At 59.1% G+C, this 25,666-nt stretch overlaps 6 protein-coding genes across 6 annotated transcripts; all 6 read right to left on the bottom strand.

The window, feature by feature from the left end:
* Positions 1–1,135: 1,135 nt before the first annotated feature.
* On the bottom strand, positions 1,136–3,676 carry LMJF_12_0700 (conserved hypothetical protein; the record flags this gene model as incomplete). Its single annotated transcript, XM_001681623.1, has 1 exon — positions 1,136–3,676. The coding sequence occupies one exon, from the start codon at positions 3,674–3,676 to the stop codon at positions 1,136–1,138; it is 2,541 nt and encodes an 846-aa protein (XP_001681675.1).
* A 1,014-nt stretch (positions 3,677–4,690) lies between these two features.
* Positions 4,691–5,191, bottom strand: LMJF_12_0690 (conserved hypothetical protein; the record flags this gene model as incomplete). Its single annotated transcript, XM_001681622.1, has 1 exon — positions 4,691–5,191. The coding sequence occupies one exon, from the start codon at positions 5,189–5,191 to the stop codon at positions 4,691–4,693; it is 501 nt and encodes a 166-aa protein (XP_001681674.1).
* A 1,203-nt stretch (positions 5,192–6,394) lies between these two features.
* Positions 6,395–7,693, bottom strand: LMJF_12_0680 (conserved hypothetical protein; the record flags this gene model as incomplete). Its single annotated transcript, XM_001681621.1, has 1 exon — positions 6,395–7,693. One exon carries the CDS (start codon positions 7,691–7,693, stop codon positions 6,395–6,397), a length of 1,299 nt encoding a protein of 432 aa, XP_001681673.1.
* Positions 7,694–10,072: 2,379 nt separating this feature from the next.
* LMJF_12_0670 (cytochrome c oxidase subunit IV) lies at positions 10,073–11,104 on the bottom strand (the record flags this gene model as incomplete). Its single annotated transcript, XM_001681620.1, has 1 exon — positions 10,073–11,104. The coding sequence occupies one exon, from the start codon at positions 11,102–11,104 to the stop codon at positions 10,073–10,075; it is 1,032 nt and encodes a 343-aa protein (XP_001681672.1).
* A 5,324-nt stretch (positions 11,105–16,428) lies between these two features.
* Positions 16,429–19,293, bottom strand: LMJF_12_0660 (serine/threonine protein phosphatase-like protein; the record flags this gene model as incomplete). Its single annotated transcript, XM_001681619.2, has 1 exon — positions 16,429–19,293. One exon carries the CDS (start codon positions 19,291–19,293, stop codon positions 16,429–16,431), a length of 2,865 nt encoding a protein of 954 aa, XP_001681671.2.
* A 2,017-nt stretch (positions 19,294–21,310) lies between these two features.
* On the bottom strand, positions 21,311–23,767 carry LMJF_12_0650 (conserved hypothetical protein; the record flags this gene model as incomplete). Its single annotated transcript, XM_001681618.1, has 1 exon — positions 21,311–23,767. One exon carries the CDS (start codon positions 23,765–23,767, stop codon positions 21,311–21,313), a length of 2,457 nt encoding a protein of 818 aa, XP_001681670.1.
* Between the last annotated feature and the right edge of the window lie 1,899 nt (positions 23,768–25,666).

The following is a 25,666-nucleotide window of genomic DNA, read 5'->3' as shown; positions in this document are numbered from 1 at the left end:
GAAAAACGAAAAGGGGAGATGAGGAGTTGGGGGATCCATCATGTGCGCGCATGTGTGGACATGTGGTGGTGGTAAAGGGGGGAGGGAGGGGATGCAATGCCAGTGTGGTATGAGAACGACAGACGGAAGAGTGAGGATTGGAGAGAAGGGCGGGTGGAAAAAGGCGGATATATTGGAGGGTGTACGGCAGCTCATGTGAAAGTACGGAGAGGGAGAGATACACAAGCATCTGCATCAAGCAGGCAAACGCACTCGAAAGGAGAGATACAGTGGAGAGGCAGGCGCGCGCGCGTGCACCCGCACACAACAGTCCCCGCTCGGCTCTCCTCCATCGCAGAATGAAAGGGCGCTTGGAAAAAAAGAGTTGGCCGGTCGATCTGTCCGTCACTCCCTCCCCTCCCCTCTCCACACCCTCACAGATGGAAGTGGCGGAGACGAGGAAAGAGCGCGCGGCAATCCTTTGCTGTGCGGCCTCTGCGCACCGCTGCCTGCCTCTGCCTTTCCCGTGACACCACCTTCACACGCCCCTCCCCGCCCCCTGTTCCAGGGCCCTTCCCTGCACGTGTGCTCGCGCATTCTTTTCGTTGTGGTTGCCACTGCAGCAGCGAGGTGGGGGAGGCGGGAGTCGGGTGGGTTGGTGGCTCTGCGGCGTCACACAGAAAAGAGCGTGAGAAGACTGTGGGGGAAGGAGCGAAGAACATCGGGTGGTGTCGGCGTCCCGCTTCCCCACCGCAAAAGTGCGGCAGAGGTCTTTTATCACGCTCGGTGGAAGAGAGAGAGAGATGCACACACACACACACACACACACACACGCACATGCCTAGTTTACATGATATGAACGAGGAGAGGGATGCGCACGTGCCGTGTAGAGCGCTGAACGCGCCATTCATTTCGACGTCACATCCAACTCCAGCGCAGCTGGGGGGAGAGACGAAGAGAGGGAGGGGAAGGCGGGGTGCACAGCGCACGGCAAGGACATTGAGTGGGAGAGTGTGTAGCGAAACCAAAACCAAAAAAACAAAACGAAACATCGTAGAAAATACAAAGCGGAGCCGAAGGCACACCGAATGGACTCCCTCCGCAAACATCACCATCGCCGACACGCGCAAGATCGCACCTGCACACTGGTTTTTCCTCACACCTTTGCGGACTTCTTGCGCTTCTTGGACATACCTCTCGACGCGCCCGCGGTCGCCGCAGCCGCCTGGAGCGTGGCAACTTGCTGCTGGAGCTCGGCCGTGCGATCGCGGTACGCCTTGCGCTGCGAGGACCACGCCTCGTGATCCGCCTTCAGCGCCGCGAGCTGCTCCCGCTTCTGCGCCTCCCTCTCCGGCCCTTTCTCTTGCCAGTAAGTCAGCTCTTGCTGCCGCTGTTGAAGTTCCGCCTCGGCCTTCTCGCGCAGACCGACCTCGACGGAGAGCCGCTCCGCCATGTAGGTCATATCCACCTCGTGGGCTCGCTCTGCCTTGGTCAGGTCTGCCTCCAGCTTCGCCTTCTGCTCCGTATACCGCGCCTCCTGCTGCTTTGCATTCTCGATGTGCTCCTCGAGTTCGCGAATGCGCTTCAGGAAGTCGCTGTGATCCTGCTTGGTCTGCAGGTCAAAATTCTCGATGGTGCGCTTCACCTCGGTGTTGTTCTCTCGCAGCGCCTCCAGCTCCAGGTGCGCCTCTAGCAGCTTATACTTCTGGTAGTGGAGGCGCACCACCTCCGCCTTGAGCGCGTCAGCGTCTGCGTTTGCGGCGCGGGTGCAGTTGCGCGCCGTCGTCCGCTCCACCCGCAGCAAAATGTGATGCGGCACGCTTGTCGCCCCCAGCTCACACTGCACAACGTAGTTGTTGCGCTCCAGCAGCGCCGCGAAGGAGGCGCCGCCGTTGTGAGTGAAGTGGTTGTCCGAGACGCGCAGCACGCGCAGCAAAGTGTTGGCCTGCAGCGCTACACCAATCGCGATCAGCCCGCGATCGCCCAGCCACGTCTTGACGAGGTCCAGCTCGACCAACGGCGCATCAGGCTGGCCAAGGGCCGTGGCAAGGGCGCAGGCGCCCTCGTCCTCGATTGCATTGCCGGACAGGAGAAGCCTCTCGAGGCAGGGATGGCGGCACAAGGAGCGGCCGAGCTGAACAACGCCATCGGGAGAGAGGTTGTTGTGCCGCATCGAGAGTACCTTGAGCATCGCGTTTGTCGTGAGCGACCGGCAGAGCGTGTGGAGTGCCGTGTCGTCCATCACGCAGTCGTCCAGGATGAGAGTCGTAATGAACTGATCGTGGCTCAGGGCAAGCAGGAGGACGATCCCTGGAGAGGGGTCGCGCTGCTGCTGCTGCTGAGAGTGATGTCCCGACTGAGAAGCATCGTCAGTTTCGCCGTGAGTGCCATCCCGCAAAGCGCGTGCGCGGTTGACAAACTTCGACGTCGACGACATTGGCGTCAAGGTCATCGCCGTCGTATTCTGCGCACGGTTGTGTAGCCCGATGCCATCACACGTCGCCGGCCGGGACGCAGCAGCGGCGCCAATGCCCAAGCTGCCTCGATGCGCCTGCGCCGCTGCAGCGCCGTTGTCCCACAGATCGTTGTGTGCCAGCACTAACGAATGCAGCGTGCAGCCCAAGGCGCCACCACGCGCAGCCGCGGTGCGCTGCTGCAGTAGCCTGCCGGCCTCATCAGCGACGCGAGAGGAGAGGCCGTTGGCGCTTAGGTTGAGATGCTGGAGTGTGCGACTGGCGCCAGCGGCCTCAAAGAGGTGTGCCGCCCCACCGTCGGTGAGGCACACCGATCGCAGCGTCAAATGTGTGAGCGTCACAGACGTCCGCAGGAGCTGGGCGATTAGCTGCACCGGAGTGCGCGGGGCAGAACGCATCCCATAAGCGCTGCCGCCCCTTGCTGCAGCCGTGTCCATTTGTGTCGACGCACTACCGACGCGGGTGCCGGCAGCAGCGCCTCCTATCGCTGCAAGGGGCCCCGGCACCGCGCCAGCAAACGGCGTGTCGCCGTCCATAGCAAAGGGATTGCCGCTTAGATCGAGCCGCTTCAGCGTGCGGCTCAGCACGCAGCCTTCGAGCAGCAGCATGGCACCGATGGCCTCAATCTGATTCACATAGACCTCTTCCCTTTCAGAGCCGAGGATGAGCACCGCCAGTCGTTTGTGCTGCGCGATAGCGTTGCCGAGACCCTGCATGGCGTTGAGATAGCTACTGCTGACGCGAGCGCCACTGCCACCCGCGCCGCCACTGCTCCCCGCTCCACCCCTGCGAGGGGCGAGGGCGCCAGCTGGGCTGCTTCCACCGCCAACTTTGCCCTTAAAAACCGCGCCGCCGCCGCTGATGCCACTCGTCAGAACCGAAGAGCAGCCGATGGCATTCGCCCCTAGGTCAAGATACGTCAGCTGTGGCGCATCCCGCAACACATGAATAAGCATCTCACACCCGACATCGCGCAACATGTTGCCATGGAGGTCGAGCTTCACTAACGAGCACTGGTGTAGCAGCGGAGCAAGGCTGCTGATGAAGTTGGCGCCGAGCCGCTGTCGGCGCAACAAGATTTTCTGATCACCGAATCCCTTCTCGATTGTGGTCGTGTAAAGCCGCTTCACGTCAGGTGTGTTCTTCTCATGTGTATCGCGCAGCCATGCTGTGTACATGTCGCCGTACACCTGCTCGGACGATATCCCAAGTGACGCGTACATATTGCCACTCAAGAGGAACCCAGACCAAAACAGAAAAGAGCTGACTCTGCTGTGTGTGAGCGCGCTGGGAGTGGAAGGGAAGGGAAGGGGCGTGGTCGCGGCGGCGGCGATCTCTCACGGTCCGAATACGGAAGTTGGCACACGCACGCGCGGACCGCAAAGACCCCCTCAAGAGCAGAGAGGCAGCTACACAGAGAAGACGCAAACAAAACAAAAAAGGGGAAGGAAAGAGCAAGTGCATTGGCCGCTCCTCTCAGCACACAGCACGAGCAACGTTGTCGTATGGGGTGCGTATATCCGCAGATGGATGTGTGTATGTGTATATGTGGATGTGGGTGTGGGTGCGGGTGTGTGGGTTCGAGCGAATGCGAATCGCGTGGCACGACGGGCACAGAGCAGACACCATTCCAACCGCAACCGCACCACCACGCCAGACCCCCCCCCATGGGTGAAGCGCCAAGAACAAGGAGACCGAAAGAGGGGTAGAGTCAGAGGAACATGGGAAAGCGAGAGGATCCAGCACGAACACACGTGTGCAGTGTCGGCAACAAACACAGATATATCCATAACACCCGCCATTGACAACGAAACGAGAGCTGTACGTTGAGGAAGAGTGGAGTCGCCAACGCACGCCGGTCCAGCATCAGACGGCAGTCCGCGCAATCGCCATCGTCGCTCCCTCCCTCCCCCCTCAGTGAGGATGAATAACGTGGGACAGACAGATGGAAAATAGAAATCGAAAGCGCTGACGCTAGTGAGAGGACAAGTTTGCTGCTAAGCGCTCCCACGGATACCTTGTGCGCAGCCCTTCTCCTGTGACAGGAGAGAGTGGTGCGAGTTCTACTTCAATGCACTGACGTTGTGAGAGGGGCTTGACCCACCCTCTGTGAGCGTGTGCACGTCTCACCACGTGCTGCGAAGAGCGGCACGGCGGTGGCCATCACCAGTCCTCCCCTCCCCCCCCCCGCTCCAAGCCTTACGTGCCCTTTTCTGCGCACGATCCAGTCCTGTGCATCACGACCGCGCCTGCGCAAAGGCCTGCTGCGACTCAGCTTCTAGATTCTTGCGATCCTTCTCCGACAACCCGAGTCGGCGCCGCACGTACCGTTCGTTCGAGCTCGGCGTCATAATGATCGTCTGTGATTTGATTGGCCCGAAGTGTACATGCAGGTCCGACCGCTCCGTCGACGGCAGCTGACCCTCCAACTGCCTCACCTGATCTCGGTTCGAGAGGCTGACATCAATCACCGGTGGCAGCGCAATCTCTGTATCGCGCAAGTCCAAGTAAGAAAGCTTGTCAAGTCGCAAGTGGGGCGGAAGGCGATCGTTGCTCGGGAACGTGCCAGGCTCCAGCAGCTGTTTGTACTCCCCCATCATTACCAGGTAGGTGCACCGGCTGTAGGCGGTGTTGAAGCCTGTGCGGCGCAGCACCAGCCAGAACATCACCACAGTCGTTGCGCCGCTCCAGAGAGCCACCGCAAAGAAGCGATTGCGATTCTTGAGAATGATCTGCATGCTGACGCCGGTGTCGTGTGCTGGCGTGGGTACTTACGGTCGTGTAAACCAACTGGCTGGGGCTGTCCTTGTAAAGTGAGCGTGAGAGTGGGTAAGAGAGCGCACAAGTACGGCCGACACGCCTCCCTCCACCCCCGCTGTCCGTTGCTTTGGTCGTATGTCTTGTGCTTCTTTCTCATCCGCTTGATGCCGACAAGGCACACGCACATATGACGCGTGCTGCCGAGCCTCCGTTGCACCCCACCCCACCCCACCCCTGCAGTAGCCACGCCCGAGCTGGGGGGAGAGGAGAGAGGGAACAAGGAAAAAGTCCAACGCAGAAGAAAACGTCTACAGCAGACGAAGGGAGTACGTGAGCTCGCTGACGGAACCGCATTCAGGCGTGTATGTATGTGTGCATGTATGTGTGCATGTATGTGTGCATGTATGTGTGTGTGTGTGTGTGTGTGTATCAGCGTGTCTCGCAGTGAAGGGGTGGGGCGGCAGCCGCCAGGGCACGAGCCATTCAGAAGCAACCATAGAGACAGAGAGAGCGACGCAAGACAGATGATGACCGTCAACATCGCTTCCTACCGCATGTACATGTATCCCCAAAGTACCCGAACTGCTCGACGGGTCGTCAGCAGCGTCGCCGCGCTCATAGCGCCCACACAGACGAGAGGTATAGGAAAAACAGATGCGCCTACCTCCTGATTAGCTGTTGCGGCCAACCTTTGGGTTGTGGGAAGGGGAAGGGGGCCGGTGAGCTCATGCGGAAGAACGTACACATACGCCAGAGAGAAGGTGTACACACACTCACACACACGCGCACAAGCATACACACATAAAGCAACGACAATCTTCGGAAGAGATGAAACAAAGACAGAGGACCGGCAAAGACGATCATGTGAAAGGGAGAGGGGTGAGGCGCTGGTGCATTCGTGGCGCTGCACTCGTGTCGTCCTGTGCGCCATGTGGTGAGCGCGGCGAAGGGAGACACACGAGGGAGGCAGACATAAACACACACGCACAGCGAGATACACAGGAAGATTCAGGGTAGGCGTTGTCGAATGGGACGTGAAGGGCGAGCCCCATCGGCAGACGCACCTGGACACGACAAAGGCGTCGGTGCCCGCCTGCGGTGCTGTCGCTCGAGTACGCGCCGAGCACACATGGGAGCGTTGTGTGCTCGCACGGCGCACTCCTTCACTGAGTCCTTCGATATCAGGACGACATGGAAGTGTCCCAGAGACTTTGGATAGTGGTTCCCTTGCGCAGCTTCTCTACGGCGAGGCCGATAGATGGCTCGTATACGGGGCGCCGATCCTCTCCTTTCCGGCCACCAGCAGCGTAGTAGGCCGCCAGCGCGTCTGTCGGGGCCTCCTGCAGAACGCTCTGTCCCTCCATCTGCCGCTCATGCTGCGCATCGCCGGCGGCGCCGGGTATTCTGCCACTGTGAGGGTGCTCTGCGCTCCCGCTCTTGCCGCCGGGGCCCCCTCCCCCCACGCCGAGAGACTCTGGCACCATCGCTTTGGCTGTGTCGTCGTGCAGCTCCACCTTCATGCCGAGCAGCGGCCGCGCCGTCCAGGTGCGCCACAGCGAGCTGATTTCCGCGTACATCTCATTCAGCTTCTCCTCCGGGTCAACACGGAATCCCAGCACAAAGTTGCTGGCGTAGCTGGACGTCTCGATCACCAGCGCCTGCCCGAACTTGCTCATCTGTGAGCGCAGGCCGACGAACTGCAGATACGGCACGGACACGTTAAAGAACTCTGCCGCCGCAAACCACACAACGCGGATATTCGTCACGATGAAGGTGCCGAGGTGGCCTTCGTCCTTGCTGACGCTGCTTACGCCGCTGGTGCGGGAAATGACGTTCTCGCCGTCGAGGAGGATAAGGTTACCGTGCTGCACCACCGCGCTACGCACGCGGAGCTCACGGTACACTCGCGTGCTCTCGTACGCGTTCCAGACAGCGCGAATGGTGGCATACAGACGTTGGTGGCCCCCCGTGCCCTTGCTTGGCCGCCGACGAGAGCGGTTCTCACAGTCTCTTTGAGCAGCGGCGCCGCCGCTCGTGCTCGTGCTCGCGGCCGAGCCGCTGCCAATGTCACCGACGTCGTGTGCCACAGAGAAGATAAATTGAAAGCGGCTAGCGCCGCACTTGGAACCAAGCGTGATGCACTCCGTCATTCTGCCGGCCAGTTTCGACTCCGCCTCCTGCACTGTAAGCTTATGCACGCAGTAGTAACCGATGCTGAGGTTCACGTTTGGCCGCTGCTTGCACCGCCAGATCAGCCGCAGATTGGTCACCAGCAGCGTGCCGGGACATCCGTTGTTGCCCTTCGTATCTTCTACATTATCGAACGTGGCGTAGACATGCTCGGTGTTCTCGCGCAGCTTCAGCACCGGCGTTGCAGCGTCAAAGTGTATTTCGCGGTCTTGCCAGAAGGTGAACGCCTTCGTAATACCCTTGCTCGTCCCTGATGAGGACGACGTCCCGCCGCTGCGTCCCTTTCGCATTCGTGGCTGGTCGCGTTCAAGTATCAGCGGCAGCCAGCCGAGGCAAGGCAAGGCAAGAGCGCGAAGCGTCGGTAAAGCCGGTGCCGAGTCGTCGTCCGTTTTCTTTTTTTGTCGTTGGTGCGTGTTAGTCAATGATGTCCTGCACTCTGATCAATAACATGTGCATGCGAGGAACAAGGCTCCCACCCGCAGCGCGCCTGTTGCTGTTGCTGTTTGTTGTCTTGTGGCGTTTGTGCAAGTTGGCTAGCTCGAAGAGGCATTGAGAGCGCGGCGCTGTGTGTCTACGCAACCGACGCCCTCTCACGCACACCTGATCCGGCACAATCAAAGATGAATGGCGCCTGCTTCGTCCTATGCCAGCCAGAGTTGCTGCGCTAGCGTGCGGGAGCAGCGACAGCCCGTGTGGGAGAGAAAGTGAGAGCGCCTCAAAGACAGAGACATCGATGGAGGATGGAGAAGAGTCAGAGAGGGAAGACAGGCTTGCGCGTCAAAGCATAGGATGCGCGAAGATCTACAGCTGCATATATATATATATATATACGTGCGCCTTATCCTACACGTTCACGCCCTCGACGCCAGCAAGTCCCAATTGAAAACCGAGGCAGGCCAGAGAGCCGGCGCGTGAGATGGGCAAAGAGAGTGGGAGAGGGTTGGGAAGGCGAGTCACCGCATAAGTGAAGGGTGAACGCCGCCCTCACGTGCACCAGCAAGTTCCCGTGAGTTCGGCATCGTGACAGCGGCACACACACACGCACACACATGCATCTCATCGCATCTGCTTCTGCAGCACGCGCGCTGCCCTCTTGGAAATGCTCGGCTCTTATTGTTACGCTCAAAATGACGTGCGAGAAAGAGCACCGAGCCAACAAACACGGAACAGGAAGAGAATCGGGAAGGAAGGAAGCAAGGAGGAGGGTCGGGGAGGGGGGAACACTGCTTACTATGTCGAAGAGACGCATCCCTCTCCTCTGCCGCCGCCGCCCTCCCCCGCTCTCCCCTCTCCCCTCCGCTCTTCGCTGAATGCATGCACACGCACTGAAAACGGAGCCACGAAGAGGAGAGACAAAAAACACAACGACGACAACGCTGGTGAGGATGATGATTGTGAGGAGGAGGATCAGCGTCGTCGTCGTCGCACGGTGACGGCTGAGGGAGGAGGAGGAGGGGGGGGGAGAGAGAGGCAAGTAAAAGGAAAACGAAGACGGAAAGACAAAGAAAGCGAGCACACAAAGCCGCGGAACGCACGAGAGCGTCAGCCGACAGTGCAACGCAGAGAAGAGAACAAGGCCGAGGCAAGATGCGATATCACGAGATGACGGAACAGCGCTATGCTCCCAGACGCACACGCACGCGAGGGCATATTCTCAAACAAAAAAAAAGAAGAGGTAGAAGCATGAGAAGAGCGCCCAGATACGGACGCCAAGAGAAGGAGCGCCCCCGACTTTGTAGACATCGCATACTACCTCCGTCCGTCCCCTCCCTCCCTCTCCCTCTCTCTCTCTCGCCAATGACTCTTCTCGTAACGAAAAAAAAAATATGGTTTGTTCCCCCTTCGGCTTCCTTCACCGCACTACTAGCTCAATACAGGAGAGAGAGAGAGCTGGAGAGAGAGTTTGGAAGAGAGAAGGCGTGACACGCACGTAGGCACACTTACACACACACATACAACGATATAGATATACATATACATATACATATATATATATATATATATGTATGCATATGCACATACAGGGACTCACAGGCATCGTTGGAGTGGACCCCTTTTTTGTTTTTGTACGCATGTGCACGTGTGCGCCGTGCGTACCCGTTGAGTATAGTCCTAGCCCCCTCTCCTCACTTGCTCTCGCTCTACCACACATACACACGAGCACAACTTCACCTTCTCTATCGCTCTCTCCATCGTACTACTAACTACTTCAGTGTTTTATTTTTTGTTGTTCGCTGGCGCCGCCGTTCTCTGCGACGCCCGCGCGTGTGCGTGGACTGGTTTTGAGGATGGATTCTACACGCCCCCCCCCCTTCACTTCCCTCGCCCCAGCCCGTCTCTCTCATGCACCGGCACACACACGCGCACGTATATGCAGCTGAGACACGTACGCAGAGGCGCGTAACGCTACTCAGCACAAATACACGTGCGAGAGAGAGAGAGAGCCTCACATGCACATGCTGCCCCTTGGACACTTGTAGGGCTCTCGTGCACTCAAGACCGAAGAACAGATACACGAGGCAAACTGCGCAGCGACGTCGCCCACATCACCGTCGCGACAAGAGAGGCAGAAAAGGGGGGGGGGGGCACAAAGAACTGACCGGACATGCGGCCTGGAACGGCTCTTTGCGCGGAGAGAATTGCATCCTCTCCGTGGGTGCATTTCCCTCTTACAATTTGCTCTCGTTCTTGGTGGCCAGCTTGCGCCACTCGCGCATCTGCCTCACCAGCGCCTGGTGCTCCACATTTTTCGTGATCTCCGCAGCGCGGGCGTAGATCGCGATGATGCGGTCGTCGCCGTTGTACTCGTGCACCTGGCGCGACCAGTCCTCCAGCTGCTGTAGGTCTTTGCAGGACTTGATGGCCTCCATCGTGATGGTGCGGGTCGGATCGACGTCGTCCATGAGCTCCGCCACGGCCTCCTTGAGGTCGCTCTCGTAGCCGCCCTCCTTCGCTTCCGCGGTGTACTCTTTCTGCACGCTCTCCACGATCTCGAGCATCTCCTTGCGGGCGGTTGCGTCATTGGCCGCTACGGTCTGGAAGTCGTCGAAGTACACAATGTGGTACTTCTCTGGTAGCCACGCCGTCAGGCGAGCACCAATCTCTGCACGGTCGGCCGGGTGTAGCTCCGTGTTAAGGTTCCAGCGCGTCTTCTCACGCAGCGAGTTCGGCGAACCGCCGGGCAGGATATCGAGGCGGTTGTCCTCAGCCAACTCGTTCGCGCGGATGCACTTGACGTACTTCATCTCCGCCTGAACATGCTCCTCATCGAAGATGCGGGCAATGAGCGTGTTCTCAACCTTCTCGGCGTCCGGGCCGGTGCCGGCCTTCTTGTCTCTGAGCAGCTGCTGCGCCCTGGCGACGGTGTTGGCCTGCTTCTCGAGGCGGTACTTAATCTCATTCCCGAACTCTTTGCGGTTGAGATTGGTGTTTAGGCGATCCGCGTCGAAGAGTAGGCACTCGTAGCTGGAGGCGAAGTCGATGTGAGGCAGCACACTCTTGGCAAAGCTTGTCTCCTCCTCTGTCTTCGCGCGCGTCTTCATCCAGCTTGGCGGCTCGCCGTTGAACTTGTAGTTGTGCGTGTCGAGCTCCAGAGCGTGGCCGTACCAGCGGTCGTGGTCGTAGCGGCGCTGCATTGACACCGAAGAAGACGTCACCATGGCGGCGCCAACCGCCGAAGACACGGCACGACGCGTAAGCATTGCTGCTCCTGTTAGCTGGTTGCGTTTTCGATTGGGCGAAGGGGGGAGGCGAAGGAAGCGACGAAAGAAAAAGAGGTGCTTCCGCACGACAGAAACGCAGAGAGAGACAGTGTGAGCGATCAGTGGACGAGGGCTTGTGTGTGTGTGTGTGTGTGTGTGTGAGGCATTCCATGGTCGTGGGCGCGGTTTGGGCGCGCAACGAGGGGATGCGCACACAAGCACACCGACGAGCGCAACGGGCGTCAGGTGCCCAGACAAACGAGTAGGGGGTGGGGAAGGGACGAGTGGGAAAGGCATGAGAAGCATGCGATGCGGCACAGCAGAGAGCGGAGAGAGAAGGGAGAGGTCGACGATATACGCACTGCGTTTGTGTGCTGGCCGCCAAGGGCAGCGGTGGCCACTCCCATTCCTAGCAGTCCATACCCACGTAGAGGTGTCAACTGGGGCGGCCAGAGAGCACCCATCGAAATAGCAGTGGTTAGATAGGAGCGAAAGGAAAGCCGCCGCGGTGGCGAGAGAATCAGCGTCACACAGCGCGCGAGCGCAGCTTCGCGCAAGAGGCAGCACCCTCTATGACGACCGCCTCTCTGTAAAGCAGCTAAGGACGGCCTCATTCACTGGGCGGAGTGCTGCAGAGGGAGGGGGGGTATGAGCAGGTGACACGCAGGAGCTCTCGTGCGCCTTCACGCACATGCGCGCGCAGGCGCGCACCAGCAGAGAGAAAAGCCGGAAAGAAAACCCTGTGCAAGTGCGCGCAAGTGCTTGTGGCAACGTCGAAGAGAAGACGTGTGTGACGAGCACGAATGAGGAACAAGAGGAAGCGCCCTTGTGAGGTGCACCGTAGGGACGAGGCGAACACATGCGCCCCGCAGCCGGCATGCACACGCGGAAGAAGAGAGACGCGGCGATCGTGCGCTTCGTACTCGAGAGGAAATGCTGCAGCGATGTGTTCTGCTCCTTCGGTTGTGTCGCTCGATTTGTTGCCGCCGCCGCCGCCACAGCACGACCCATCGCAGGCGGCGCATCCAGCAGCCGCCGGCCACAAGACAGGCCCACACGTCGAAGTGTTTCCTCCGGCAGCACACGGCGCAGAGAAAGACCGAGTGAGAAGCCGGGCAAAATACAAAGAGGGGGGGGCGCGTGCAACTACAAAACAGAGAACACACGACAACGGGCAGCGGCCCGAACCCCCCCCTCTGTGGAAGGCGCGAGAGAAAACAAAAGAAAGAGCCCGGCGAGGGATCAGCACCCAGCCGACCTTCCCAGGCACGCGTAGGCCTATCCAGGCAACGTAAAGGCAGCAACCATAATCAAAGACGAGGCAGGCAAACACCGTGAAAGGCATCGTGCCTGTGGGGGAGGAGGGGGGGAGGAGGACAGCACAAGAAACGTGTGTGTTCGCATGGCCGTTGCGGGTGGAGTAGCTACGGCGCCCTAGCCAAACAAAGGGACTGTACAGAAACATATAAACGAAAAGAAAAACAGCGAGGAGCGTGGCAGAGGGACAGACCTCCGCCGAAAGAACTGCACGACAACCACGCATGCACAGGGTGCGCGTACGCCAACAAGATCGCCAACACCACCACCAAGTGCTAGCATATGCAGAGGAAGAGGAAGAGAAAGAGAGAGAGAGAGAGACCACAGAATAAAGCACAAAAGAGGTACGAGAAACGAAGGATGTACTCCATCGACGCACGCAGAGGAGAAGAATGCACGCACAACAGACAACGGCCCGGCGAAAGGCAAGGAACCGTGCTGATCGGCGCGGTAGGCTGTCGCGCGACTCGATCCAGAGAAAATGTAAAGGGATGCAAACAACGTGGTGCGCATAGCTGGCGCGCCTTGCTCGTCGCGGGCGCCCTTCAGCATTCCGCCACATTTAGGTGAGCATATTCGACCACGCCTCTCTGCTACACCTGCGGGTCGCATCCGTCCGTTGCGCAGACATATCGCCATGTCCAGAGCTCGCGCACCCACCCACCCTATAGTCGTATGCACCCATGTTGATGCAACAGCCCTGTGTTTAGACTGGGACCATTATGTGTGCGTCGCCCGTCGGCAGCGGTCCTCTCAGCGTCGGGGTGAGCAAGGAAACTCGAGGAAACAACCTGAGCGGCCGCCTGTGCCCTATTCGTCGTTCACTGCATAGCCGATTGCTATCAGGTCCGTAAAAGATGGCGGTGCGTGCGGGTGGTGGATGTTTAGCGGCGCATGGCCCAGCGCCGGTCTAGAATCCATGCAGCGGCTCTTCCTCCATGGCGGCGCTTGAGGCCGCCCGTCTCGCGGCCAGCGCCGAAGAGAAAAAGAATATCGAGGGTGGTTTGTCACTGCCCAGGCCGCGTTGCGGCAATCGTGGGTGGCCTTCGCCGCTCCCCGGCCTTGCGTTTGAGCCGCCGTGGCTCCCAAGGCGCCATCCTGCGCCCCCGTCCTTGCTGTCTCTGCTGAGCTTCGACCGTGTGCACCCCACCCCCACACCCTAGCCTCCGGCGGTTTCGCAGCCACCTGTGATGTGACCCTCTCCTGCGCTCCCCATTCACTTGACATCGTCCCCATGAGTTCAGCCCTCGGTGTGGTGCACCCGGCCTTTGCACCGAGGTGACGCGGCAAGTCGATGCGCGGAGTGCGCCGCGCGGGCACAAGAGGCTGTTGTTGCCGCTAGCGTTGTCCTCCACTGCGGCCTGCCTGGTGCCGCTTGGACGGCCGTTGTTGCTGTCTTCGCGGTGTTCCTCTGTGGCGGCACAAGCGCCTCGCAAGGCCTTTCATGTTCGTCTTGATCTGAGCCGTTTGTTGGCCGATGACAGGTGTGTGTGCTCCCGTAGACGGCGGCGAACCCGCCCCCGAGCATGGGTGGGGTGGGGGTGCCCCTGGTGCGGAAGAGCTGTGATGTGTGACGCATAAACGTCTCTCCTTGCGGATCGTGGCCGCCGGTCATGCGTGGTGCCGCCTCCTCGTGGTGTTGAGTAGCGCAGCTGACCAAGTACCCCTCTCGGAAAAAGCGGGTATTCCCGTCGTACGATGCTGGCACGGTGCTTTGCCGCGCACTCGCCGCACAGACGTTGCGCCCAGGCGCAGTTGGCGGCTGACGGGCTGCTCAGCGGCTGGAGCACACTCCCTGTCACTGTAGCAAGTGTCATCGCGGACTCATCGGCATCGTCCGTGAAGATGGTGCACGCCGCAGCCAGCCTGTCCACTGGGGTGAGCCTGTGGAGCTTCGCATGCGAAATGAAACCTTTTCGGAACTGCGCTCTCTCTCTCTCTCTCTTTTCCTCCTCTCGTTGGCGAAAGAGAGAGAGCGAGCAAGAGAGCGAGAGAGCGAGGGGGGGAGGGGGGGAGGGGGCATCCCGGCGTCGGTCTCAGACAGCACAGAGTCACGCATTCCCTGATCGCTACGGCTTTCTCTGCAGCGTGTTTTCCGCCGTAGCTTCAGAGATCGTCTGTCCCGCACTTGTTGAAACCCGAGTGCACCTTCGCCTGTGCCGTCTCCTTGTCGATCACACTCTTTGAGCTGCTGCAGGGTATGAATGCGCGTCATGACGGGTTCCTCTGTCCCGACTCCACGTCGCTTAAACGGCACGCCTAAACGCTGGTCTGAAGCGACCCATTGAACAAGGAATGATGTACATGCATGTTTGCAAGCTGTTGGCAGGGGCGACGGGGCTGCGCCACTTTGCCGCACGCTTATCGCCTGCACAGAGATATACAGAAAGGTGAAGGTGGAAAGGGGAAAATCCCAAGTCCCATTCAGTTGAAGTTATACGGCTTCGTGCACGCAAGGCCCTACATCGGCTCTCGGCACCGCACTGTCTTCCTCCTTTGCGTGAGTGTAATCCTCTGTGACTCGGCTTTGCCCGTTCCTCGCTCGCAAACGGTTTACAAGCCTTGTGGCACGCTCGAACATTGCACGGTAGCACTTTGCAGAGAAGGTGTCAAGTCACACACACACACACACACAAAGACCCCCAGCAGCCCACACGCCCGACGCTCCCGCCCTTTCCACTGTTGCCCTCACGCACATCGGCATACAAGTCACAGGGCTCGAGAGAGAAAAACAAAGAGCGAGCATCAGCAAGTGAGCAAGGAAAGCAGAGAGACGGATATAGCATGCACGGGAGGGGGCGGCGTGTATCTGTCGATGCGTCCGTGAGTGCAGATACCTCTTTCTTGTAGGTGTGTGTGTGTGTGTGTGTGTGTGTGTGTGCGCGTGTGTGTGTCAGGAAAAGACAAGACAGAGACGCCGAGAGATGCACAAAGACTGGCACATGCAGTGCCAGGAGAAAACATACACGCGTGCATGCACACATATACATACATAGATAGGTATATATATATATATATATATGCCTACCCATACGCACAGAGACGAAAAGAAGGTGCGAGAGAACGTCGACGACTGCCTCACAGGCGCGCACATCACCGTCTTCGCTGACGCTCGTCACACAAACACAGAACAAAACGAAACAACATTTCATAACAAGTTCGCACACACACACACACACACACACACACAGAGAGAGAGAGAGACGAAGGCTGGGGGAGAGCCGGAACGGAACGGAGAGAACGCAAAGCACGTGAACAAGGAAACGGCGCGGCTGAGCAGCGCGCATGAAGCGTGGAAGGCCCATACGTAACGCGACGGAACGAGACCAGCCCCAGCACAGCATGTAAAACAAACGAAAACGAAAAAGAACGAGAGGGAGAGAAATGTGGCAGCATCGCACGCAACATGCCGAGCACCGGACGAGCCCCCACCTCTCTCCTCTACATCATCACCCTCAGTTCCCGCATCACAGCCCCAAAGGCACGGGCTGCCACTTCCACACCATACTCAGAGCGCGGAAGGGAGAAAAGAAAAACGAAGAGCCAGTACGCTAGAGAACAGAGCAACAAGTCCAAGAAACCATCAACACCAACACTACGGAGCGTCGATGGGGCCACACAGAAACAGCGGCATGCCCACCCATCCACACACACACACACACACGAACGTGCAAAGAAACATGATAGGAAGGAAGGAAGGGAGGGAGGGGAACAGCTGAATACAAAAAAAGGTACTGCGCCAAAAGACCAAGAGACGTAAGCAAACATACATACATACATATATATATGTATGTATGTATATGTATGTACAGGTGTGCGCATGCATAGCTTTACCAGGAAAAGGTGTGAGATCGGCAGTATTACAAACAACAAAAGGAGTCAAGGCCACGCACCATCGTCACCACGCGGAAAGGCATCGATTCACCCCTCACACACACACACACACACACGCTCACGAACTGACAAGGGTGTCGCATCTTCATCGCCAGAATCATCACTACTTAGGTTTAGCGGCTAGTGCCGAGGCCAGAAAAACTCGTGTTTCGAAAAGAAATGGGGGCCAGTCCTAACTCGTTCAGGTCGGAGAGCGAGTAGGACGACTTCATCCCGGCGACGGTGCGACGATCGAAGACGTACACACACAGCAGGAACATGTCGAAAGTCACCTCCTCCCCTTCCGGCACGCGCTGCTTCATGAAATCAAAGATAGCCTCCCTCTGTGGCTGTGTTAGCTGCTTGCGCATGCAACGGCCCAGCTGCGCCATGCCAGCCATGAAGCGCTCTCTTGACAGCGCCTTGTCCCGCGAAGTTACACGGAACAGTGAGGGAAGCTGGCTGCGGCCCTGGATCACGATGTTCTGCAGCTGCTCCATGGCATCGATGTCCCAGCGGAGCGGGTCGGGCTTGCCGTTGGCAATCTGCTGTACCTTCTTCAAGAACTCTGGTCCGCTGATATGGCCGTTGCCCTTCTCGTCAAACGACTCGAACAGCTGGAAGAGTTGGCAGTCGCTCGTTGTGTAGTCGATGGCGCGCATGACAGAGCAGAACTCGTTGTAGTTCACCACCTCCTTGTTGAAGGCAGCAGAAACAAGCTGCGAGCGGTGATTCATGCGCTGCTGCTGCAGCACCCGCGCGCACACGGACTGCCGCCACTCCTCACCCCACAGATCTTGCAGCACGTTGTGGAAGCGGTTCAGGAACGGGGCGTACCAGATGCGCGAGTGATCGTCCACCTCGACGAGGTAGCCACGCAGGAAGTACCATGGCAGGTCGAGGTTTAGTACGTTGCGCATCGACTCCACCCACTCGATCATCCACAGCGACCCCTTGTTCGTGCGGTCGAGCTTCGAGAAGTAGGCTAGAAGGCGGTGGCGGCGCTGGTAGATGCGCTCGCGCAGCTCACGCAGAATGTTGTCTTTCGTGCGACGGTGCAGCAGGACTCGGCTCATAAAGTTACTCTTGCTCACCCCAAAGCCGACGCTTCCAACGGTAGCGGTGAAGGAGCTGATCCTGGCGATGTTCGGCGCCGTCAGCGTGAAAGAGTCGGTTAGACTCACCACCTGCGAGTCGTCGTATTCGTCCTCGAACATCTGGTACGTGTGGTAAGACGGCTCTGGGTTGTCGCCGATGAAGGTGCAGATAGCGCCGTAGTTCGAGTTCGGTCCGTCGTAGTTGCTAGCCGAGAAGACCGTCAGCAGCTTGTGGTTATGGTGCTCCTCGTACCCGCTCAGGCAATCCTCGTGCGAACGCACGATGAGCTCCAGCTTGTTGTTCTCCAAGAACTCCATCGTTACGTCGGAGCCGAATTCGACGCCCGCGCCACGCTGACTCTCGCGCCAGCTCTTTATGTCCTCTACCGGGTCGGACCACAGCATGTCCTGGAAGATCTCGTCCTCCTCGGGCTGCGAGTAGTTGGGGATCGGAATCTGCCGGAAGCGCTGGATACGCGAGATATCGTTGATGCTAACCCCGCGTCGCCGAGGCGGACCGCCGTGAACGACGAAGATTTTGCCGCCGATGAGCGTGGCGAGCGGCAAGGCGCAGAAGCAGCGCTGGATGAGCCGGAACACGTTGCGGTCGTACTTGGTGCTCACCTCGACATCGAAGCCGTACTCGTCGTTCATGTAGTCGCATTCGTGGTTGCCGCGGTTGAGCGTGACGTACTTGGGGCACGCCAGCATCAGGGAGAAGAGGATGAGAATGATCTCCACACCGCACGCGCCGCGGTCGACGTAGTCGCCGTTGAAGACGTAATAATTACTCTCGCTCGGCATCCCGCTCTCCTTGAGGATATGCAGAAGGTCGGCAATCTGGCCGTGCAAGTCACCGACGACAACTACCTTGCAGCCCTGAATTACGCGGCCGTTGCTGACGCGGGCCCCGACGGCCGGCGACACACGCACGACGTTCGGCATGGTGTTGAGGTGGTTCATCGCGTCGGTGAAGACGCGCCAGGCGGCGGGGTACGGAAGAAGCACGCGGTTCTTGATGTCCTTGATCATCTGCTCAACGTGGTGAAGGGTGATAGGGATGTTGGTGTTCACCGGGAAGTAGTGCGAAGACGTCGCTGGGGCCACCACTGGGGCCTGAATCACTGATCGCGACCGCTTCGGCGCCATGACGTGTTGCTCGTTGACCTTGTCGTGAGCCTTGAAAATGGCGAAACCCTCTTTTTTGAGGTCCATCTCCTTGTACACACTGCGGAAGATCGTCTCCTCGATCATGCCTTTGCACTTGATCCAGCGCCACAGAAGCTGCATCCGCGCCACGCTGTACTCGAGCTTCGCCCTCGGGTCCTTCTCCTTTCCGGGCGGCATGAAGCGGCGCTGCAGAGCCTCCGTCGCGAAGGGACCGTTGATGAACTTCACCTTGGCCAGGATTGTCTTGGGGCACCACTTGTGGATGCGCGTGATGCATAGCTCTCCGCACTGCGGACACGGCTTTGGCTGGCAGCTATCCCGGTGTGCTAGCATCTCAATGGCCAGGATCTCGGCACCGCACTTGGGGCAAATCGCCTTCTGCCGCCGCCCGCACTCCTCCAGATGCTTCTGCAGGTCACCCTGCCGCACAATCTGGCGGCACCAAGAGTTCCAGCACGTCACCTCACGCTCGTCGCACATGACGGTGTGGGCGTTGTAGTCCTTGTCCGGGACCTTGCGGTGGCAAAAGTGGCACGTCGGCCAGCGGCTCTGATCCGCCATGGCACCGCCGTTGTGGGCACCGCTGGCGCCCGACTTGCCTTTGACTTCTGTACTGTCATTGCTACAAGTGCGTCGCCCGCCTTTCTCCTCCTCGGCACAGTTGCGGCTGCCCCTGCTGCTCGCAGACGCGGTGTTGGACGCCACACCCTCCTTGGATGAGTCACACCCCATCGCGGATATGTGAGGTCCGCCTCGACAAGCAAGAGACCGACCACCGCAACCGGGGCAAAGACAATATCGTCAATCCGTGATACAAGTTCTGAGAGCTGAATGTCTGTCACGTGGCGGCGTCCTGCAGATCGCTCCACCCTCCTTTCCTCCGCGTACTTGGATTTGCCTTTTGGTGTGTGTTCCGTTCGCTTCTTCCTGTTGCTGGTGTGCGCGTGTGCACACAGATGCGCAGCCGCCGCCACGTGTGAGTCACCGCAAAATGAAAGCGAGAAAGGAAAGCAGCAGCAAGCGCGCCAGAGCTGCTGCGGATGCACTAGAACGCAAGATTCCTCAAGCCGAAGCCGCCACTGCTGTGCTGGTGAATGGTGGTAGCGATGATGGATGTCGTGCGCACGCACACGTACTCACGCACACGCACACACCCCACAACGCGCACAGAGAAGGATGAGTCGCCGTATCGCTGCTGTTTAGTTCGGCTTGCTAGGGGGGGGGGGGCTCGATCAATCTGAGCCGGCCGCGCACGCAAAACAACAGGCGAGTGCGGATGCGGCAACGCGCACGAAAAGAACAAAAAGAGTCGCAGTCGGCGAACGAAAAAGAGGATCAGCAAGTTCGACGTTGGGGAAGATGGGGAACTGAGAGGTGCGCAGTTCCGGCGTGTGTGGGATTGTGGGCCGACGGGGGTGGGGGAGGGTGGGGGAGCGGAGACCGAGAGAGACACACGAACAACAGGCCTTGGTGTGTCTCCGTTTCCGTTTCGTTACACCGGCAGCGGAGACTGGACGGAAAACAAAAAAAGAAAGAGGTGAGAGGGTGTGTGCCGAAGGTGAAACACGAAACGCGAGGCTACACCTGCGTCAATGGAAGGTTGAGTTTTTCGTTTACTTTTTCCCCGTTTTTTGTTTTCGTAGGGAGGGAGAGGAGGGTAGGGGGGGGGGCGTGCGTACATGAGTATGCATTATGTATATGTGCGTATGCGTGCCCAGGTCGGGTAGTCGCAGTGATCGCCGTGGCGGTGGCAAGCGAAGTTGTGCCACGAGAGAGGAGAAAAAGGGGGCGCGTGCGTGTTGCCAATACAAGAGACAAGGACACATGCAGCCATTCAGCAACGTCAGGGGGAAAGGAAAGAGAGAAAGCAAGGACCGTGCAGGGGAAGACGAGGAGATGTCGAACGCGCAAGTAAAAGAAAGGCACACGTCGTATCAATCAAAACAGGGAGGGTGTGGGCGCGCGGGGGGGGGGGGGGGGGCATGTGCTGCAGCACACACGCTGCCGTGATGAGACAACAACGAATAGGTGCCGTGAGTGCGCTCAGAAACACGAGGGACACAAGCGCAGAGGGGGGTGCAAGCGTGGTATTTCAGTCCCACAACGACCCCGCATTGCACCCCCCCCTGCACCCCCCCCTGCACCCCGAGCTCGGGATTACCGTTTGTGCAGGTGCCTTCGGCACCGGTTGCTGCTACTCCCGGTAAACGCGTGCGTGTCTGTGAAGTTCGCGGAGGGTTGAGAAGTGTGCAGCGTGAAGGGGGCGCACCCTGAGCGGGAGGGGGTTTCGAAGAAGGGAGCACTGCCCTTGAGCGGACACATCATTAGAGGCTGTGCGAGAAAAAACGATTCAGAGAGACGCGCCCCTCTTCTCTCTTTGGCGCATGTGAATGCGCGAGTGGCTGTTGGATGACGCTACCTGTCCGTGGCCGCCGTCTGACCCACCTGCAAGCGCGGAGATACACCCACAACTGCAGGCACACAAGCAGCTCACCCTCACTACCACCATCACCATCCTCTCCACGATATATATATATATATACATGTCACATTCGACATCCGACCACCTGTGCGGTTCGCTTGGCTCACTGGCATCAACATCGGCAGCGCCGCTGTGTGCTTGTCTGCAAGCAGGAATGGAGGAAGCGAGACGAGAGGAAGAGAAAGAGAGACACGTCGCATCGACATCCGCATCCGTCATTGAGTTCAGAGTGCAACACGCGCACACACGCACACTCTTTACCTCTCATCAATCCACGAGCAGCTTTACACGGCGCTCTTTGCGGCTCGGCTTTGCAGCACCGGCAGCGGGGTCGGCAGCGCCGGTGAACGAAGCGGACGAGGACGCCGTACCTTCCGCCGAGGTAGACGAAGTGCGGAACCCGATGCCGTGGCGCAGCCCACTGCCCCCGCCTCCGCCTGATCCGCCAGCGTTGCCACCGTTGCCAGCGTTGCTGGCGGGGGATCGCGAAGTCATATGAGAGAACACTGGGGAGACCGACTCGCTCAGAGCACAAGCGTTCGGTGACGGGCTGCGGGCGGCAGCAGTGCGCGCACTGCCGCCGCCGCTGCTGCCGGCTAACGCGCTGCTCCGCGGCACCGCGGTTCGGTCGTACGAATAAAGTGGCCCGTCGCTGGCTGCACCATCATCGCACTGTTGCCGTGCGCTCACGTGCTTCACCAGGATGCTCGGGGCCGAACTGACAGCCGGCATCGCCGAAGCAAAGCCATTGCTGTACGTGCTCGCCAGCCCTCTCACGACGCCATCTGCGCCCAGGCCAGGAATCGGGATGGACGAGGCCTTCATGTGCAGCGCAGCCATGCCTCCGGTGGCGCCGGCAGGTACAGTGGCAGAAAGCGACCCAGAGAACGATGGAGACGCATACGTGCCGTTCGGGTTGAATCCTGCTGCCGCCCGTCCAACTGATCGAAGGCCGCTCAACGAGGCAGGTCCCCTATCACCGGCCCCTCGCCCGGCTAGCGTCGAGAGAGCAGCAGGTGCAGTGCTCAGAATACTGTCCGGAGCACCCCCGTCGCCGTTACCATTGCTCGTGCTGCTGGCATGGGCGTGGGCAGCACCTCCCTTAGCTTGCGGCGGCCAGTGCTCGCTCTCTGCGCGAACTCGCGCCATCAGCGCCTGCCGACTCGCCCCACTGAGCCCGAACGGGTCCGCCTCACTCTCGTCGTCGCTTCTATCCTTACTATCGGCGTTGCCCAGCCCAAGATGTACCGTTCCACCAGAAATGAGCTTCGCAGAACGACGAGAGACGCCATCGCCGGAAGTGCTGTGGTCATCACCTGCTCGAGCGGCACTGCCTGGCGGTTGCCAATGCGCGCCCACCGCTACAGCGGCCGCATTCGCACCACTTCCGGACTCGGCCGACAGCCGGCGCTTGCCCAATGGGGCTGGATGTGGCCTTCTCGACGCGTGGGAGTAGCCGGCGTCGAGCGCAGCTCCTTCTTTGCCCTCACTATCATGGCTCTGCTCGCTTTCGCTCTCCGCCTCGTCATCGCTGCTGCCAGCGTCGCCGCAGGAGCGCTGCTTCGAACTGCGCCCCCTCTTGTCCTTGTGCTTACGCCTCCGCCTCTCTTTGTGCCCCTCCTTGCGCTGCTCGTAGGCCTCTTCCACGGCAAGCAGCTCGTCGTACTCGCGCTGCTTCTGCTCGCCTGAGGCTTTTGCCGCCCGCTGTGCATCTGCTGCCTCGTGCAATGCGCGCAGCTCCACATCACTGGGGTCTTCCTCCTGGATACGCTGCTGCTCGCCACCCCGCTTCCCGTCCAGGCTCCGGTAGCTGTTCTTTGTCAGCCGATAAGAGCAAAGCTCCTCCATGAAGGTCGGAGCCTGCGGTTTCGCCGAGGAAGAAGAGGCGGTGGGCTGCAGCCTTGATGGCCGGCCTTCGACAGGAATGTTCAGCAGCTGTCGCATGAGAGCGCGAGATGAGATGGTGCGCTCATCACGCGGGTTCTCCGCGTCAAAGGTACGCAGTGTCTCGCGTAGGCCGCGCCGATGCATGTACTCCCGCAAGAGCGCCTGCGCCAAGAGCTTCACCTGCTCATCTCTGGAAAGTGACTCGATGAGTCGGGCCGTCTTTTCCTTCTCGGAGGCACCCGGTGGCTGCGTCATTGTGGGCGAGCAGCACGAACAGAAATGAAAAATGGCACACGCCTCTCCGCTACGCCAGGGTGTTTCTGCGTCTGTGTCTGTGCCTGCATGTGCTTGTATTGGATTCACGCTACATAAGCGTCGTGCAAACAGCTCCTCCTCTCCCCTGTCCGTCGTCCGGGAGAAGCAGAGCGTCAGCGAGCGCGTGCACGCAGCCACCAGCTGCAGCGAGAGAGAGAGAGAGAGAGAGAGAGGGGAAAGACAGCGCGCCTCCCTCTTGTTAACGCACACAGGCACACTCACACAGGGGGTGTGTGGGGACACACACAAAAATAAAAAGGTATATATAGAGAAGTGTGTGTGTGTGTGTGTGTATGGAGAAGACTTGAGATACGGTGTCGGGTGTTGCGTTAGATGCTTTGCTGATACTGCCTCAGCGTTCACCTTGTCTTCTTCGCTTTGCGTCGTTGCTCTTCCTTTCTGCTTCGGTGTGTCGGCGACGTCCTTGGCCGACACATCCATCTGCACCGCAGGTGCCATCAGCATCGATGGGGTGGCAATCATCATGCACACAAACACACACACACACATGCACACAGACATACGGCCGCGCACAGAGAAAACCAGCAAAAGACGGCAACACAAAGAAGAAAGTTGAGGGATATGTGAAGACGGGGGAGAAGGTGTGGTCGGCACGTGGCTGCAGCCCCTCCCGTCCGCGCCGCATCCAAAGACGCACGCCTACGCACGAAGCACACACACACACACACCTCTGCCATGAAGGTGTGGTTGCCACGCTTTTGCCGGGCAAGGGCAGAAGTAGTGACAACGAGGAGAGGCATCTCTTGGGAAGAAGGGGAGCGGAGAAGCAGAGCCCTCGCACCCAGTCCCATGGACTCCTCATGTGCAAACACACACACACACACACTCACTCACAAGAGGGATCAGGCGACGGGTGTGGTCGTACGCAAAGCAGCGACATTCGGATGTGGAAGCAGGACGGCGACTCCGCACCGTACGCCGCCCCTCTTCCCAGCCGTGGAGCAGAGTGTCTACGCTGTGAAACTGCGGCTGTGAATATTCCTTTTTTATTATTATTTGCGTCAGCGCGTCGTTCCTGTCACGGGCACGAGTGCCCGCTCACGCGCATGCGTGCGCAGCACGGGGCAAAAGGATGCCGCCCATTTTCCTGCTGTTGTTGCTTGAAGTGAGCCTACCACGAAGATGATACCAAGACATCCTTACATACGAAGAAGGACTGCACGCCTACACAGATAGGGAGGAAGAGGCAGGGTAGACCTCCCCCCTCTAACCCGACCCCCACCATCGCACACGTCATAGAGTCATCCAGTGCACCTCGTCCTCACACATTGCACGGATAGCGATGGAGCGGAGGCGTGCAGGAGAGGAGGAGACGCACGCGCACACAAAACATGTGGAACCGAACGACAGGTCACCAGCGAAGGCACGCGCGTGTGTAAAACAGCCGCGGCACTCGGAAATTGGAAAGAAGAAAGATAGAGAGCACGCGCACCCACCCAGCCCCCACCACCACCAGCGAGAGGAAAGTGCGCGGACGAGTCCGCGCACGAGCGCATGAAAACGATGTCCCATTGAAACAAGCGCCTCCGCAACAACGACAGGCCACCACCCGCCAATAGGAGAGAGAGAGAACGAGAGAGAGAGAGGTGCGGGCAGGGTGACCGATAGGCGAAAGACATGTACGTGCATGAATAAAAACACGTAGATACACTCCTGCACGCAAGGACAGCAATCACGGACACCGAAACCCCTATTCGTGCATGCACACCCGGCGAGATCCTTCATCCGTGATTAAAACGACAGCCATCCAGCAGCCCCTCTCCCACCACCCTCCGGCATCCGGGCACGTCTCTTGTGTAAAGGTGCCCCTCCCCCACGCACACACACACACACGCACACACACGAACTCATCAAGACCACGACAAGCAGGAGAGAGTGAGAAGAGCAAGGGGTGTCACCTACATACAGGCGCTGAGAGAGCCCGCAGAACACACCGAGCGGCACGACCAGAAGAGCGTGCATCTATGTGGGGTGGGGATCGTGACGAAAACAAACACCGACCTAGAAGAAAAATAGATTGAAGGGCATCGGCAGAGACCCCCCATCGAAGCACGAGAGCGAACGAACAACAAAACCATCCCAACCACAGGGGAAGAGGTGAGAACAGAGTCGCCGAGAGAAGTACAAGTAAAGCGCGTGCGGCGACCTTGATACGCACATAACACGTGTCGAGGATGCGCGGACGGGGAAGAGTAAAGAATAAGTAAAGAGAGCGAGAGAGAGAGAGAGAGGGGGGGCGGGGGGGTGAATGTGCTTAGAACGAAGCCACTTTGGAGAGGAGAGCAGGCCCACTATACAAGGAGATGGAAAGAAGGGAGGACGTGAAGAAACAAGCCAACGGAGAAAACTGTGTATGAGCGAGAGCGTGAGAGAGGGTGGCAGCTGCGGGTCTGAGTGGCG

This window comes from Leishmania major, chromosome 12 (assembly GCF_000002725.2).
Source record: "Leishmania major strain Friedlin complete genome, chromosome 12".
NCBI lineage: Eukaryota > Euglenozoa > Kinetoplastea > Trypanosomatida > Trypanosomatidae > Leishmania > Leishmania major.
Note: the sequence above shows the minus strand (reverse complement) of the source record. Positions and strands in the feature narration are given on the sequence as shown.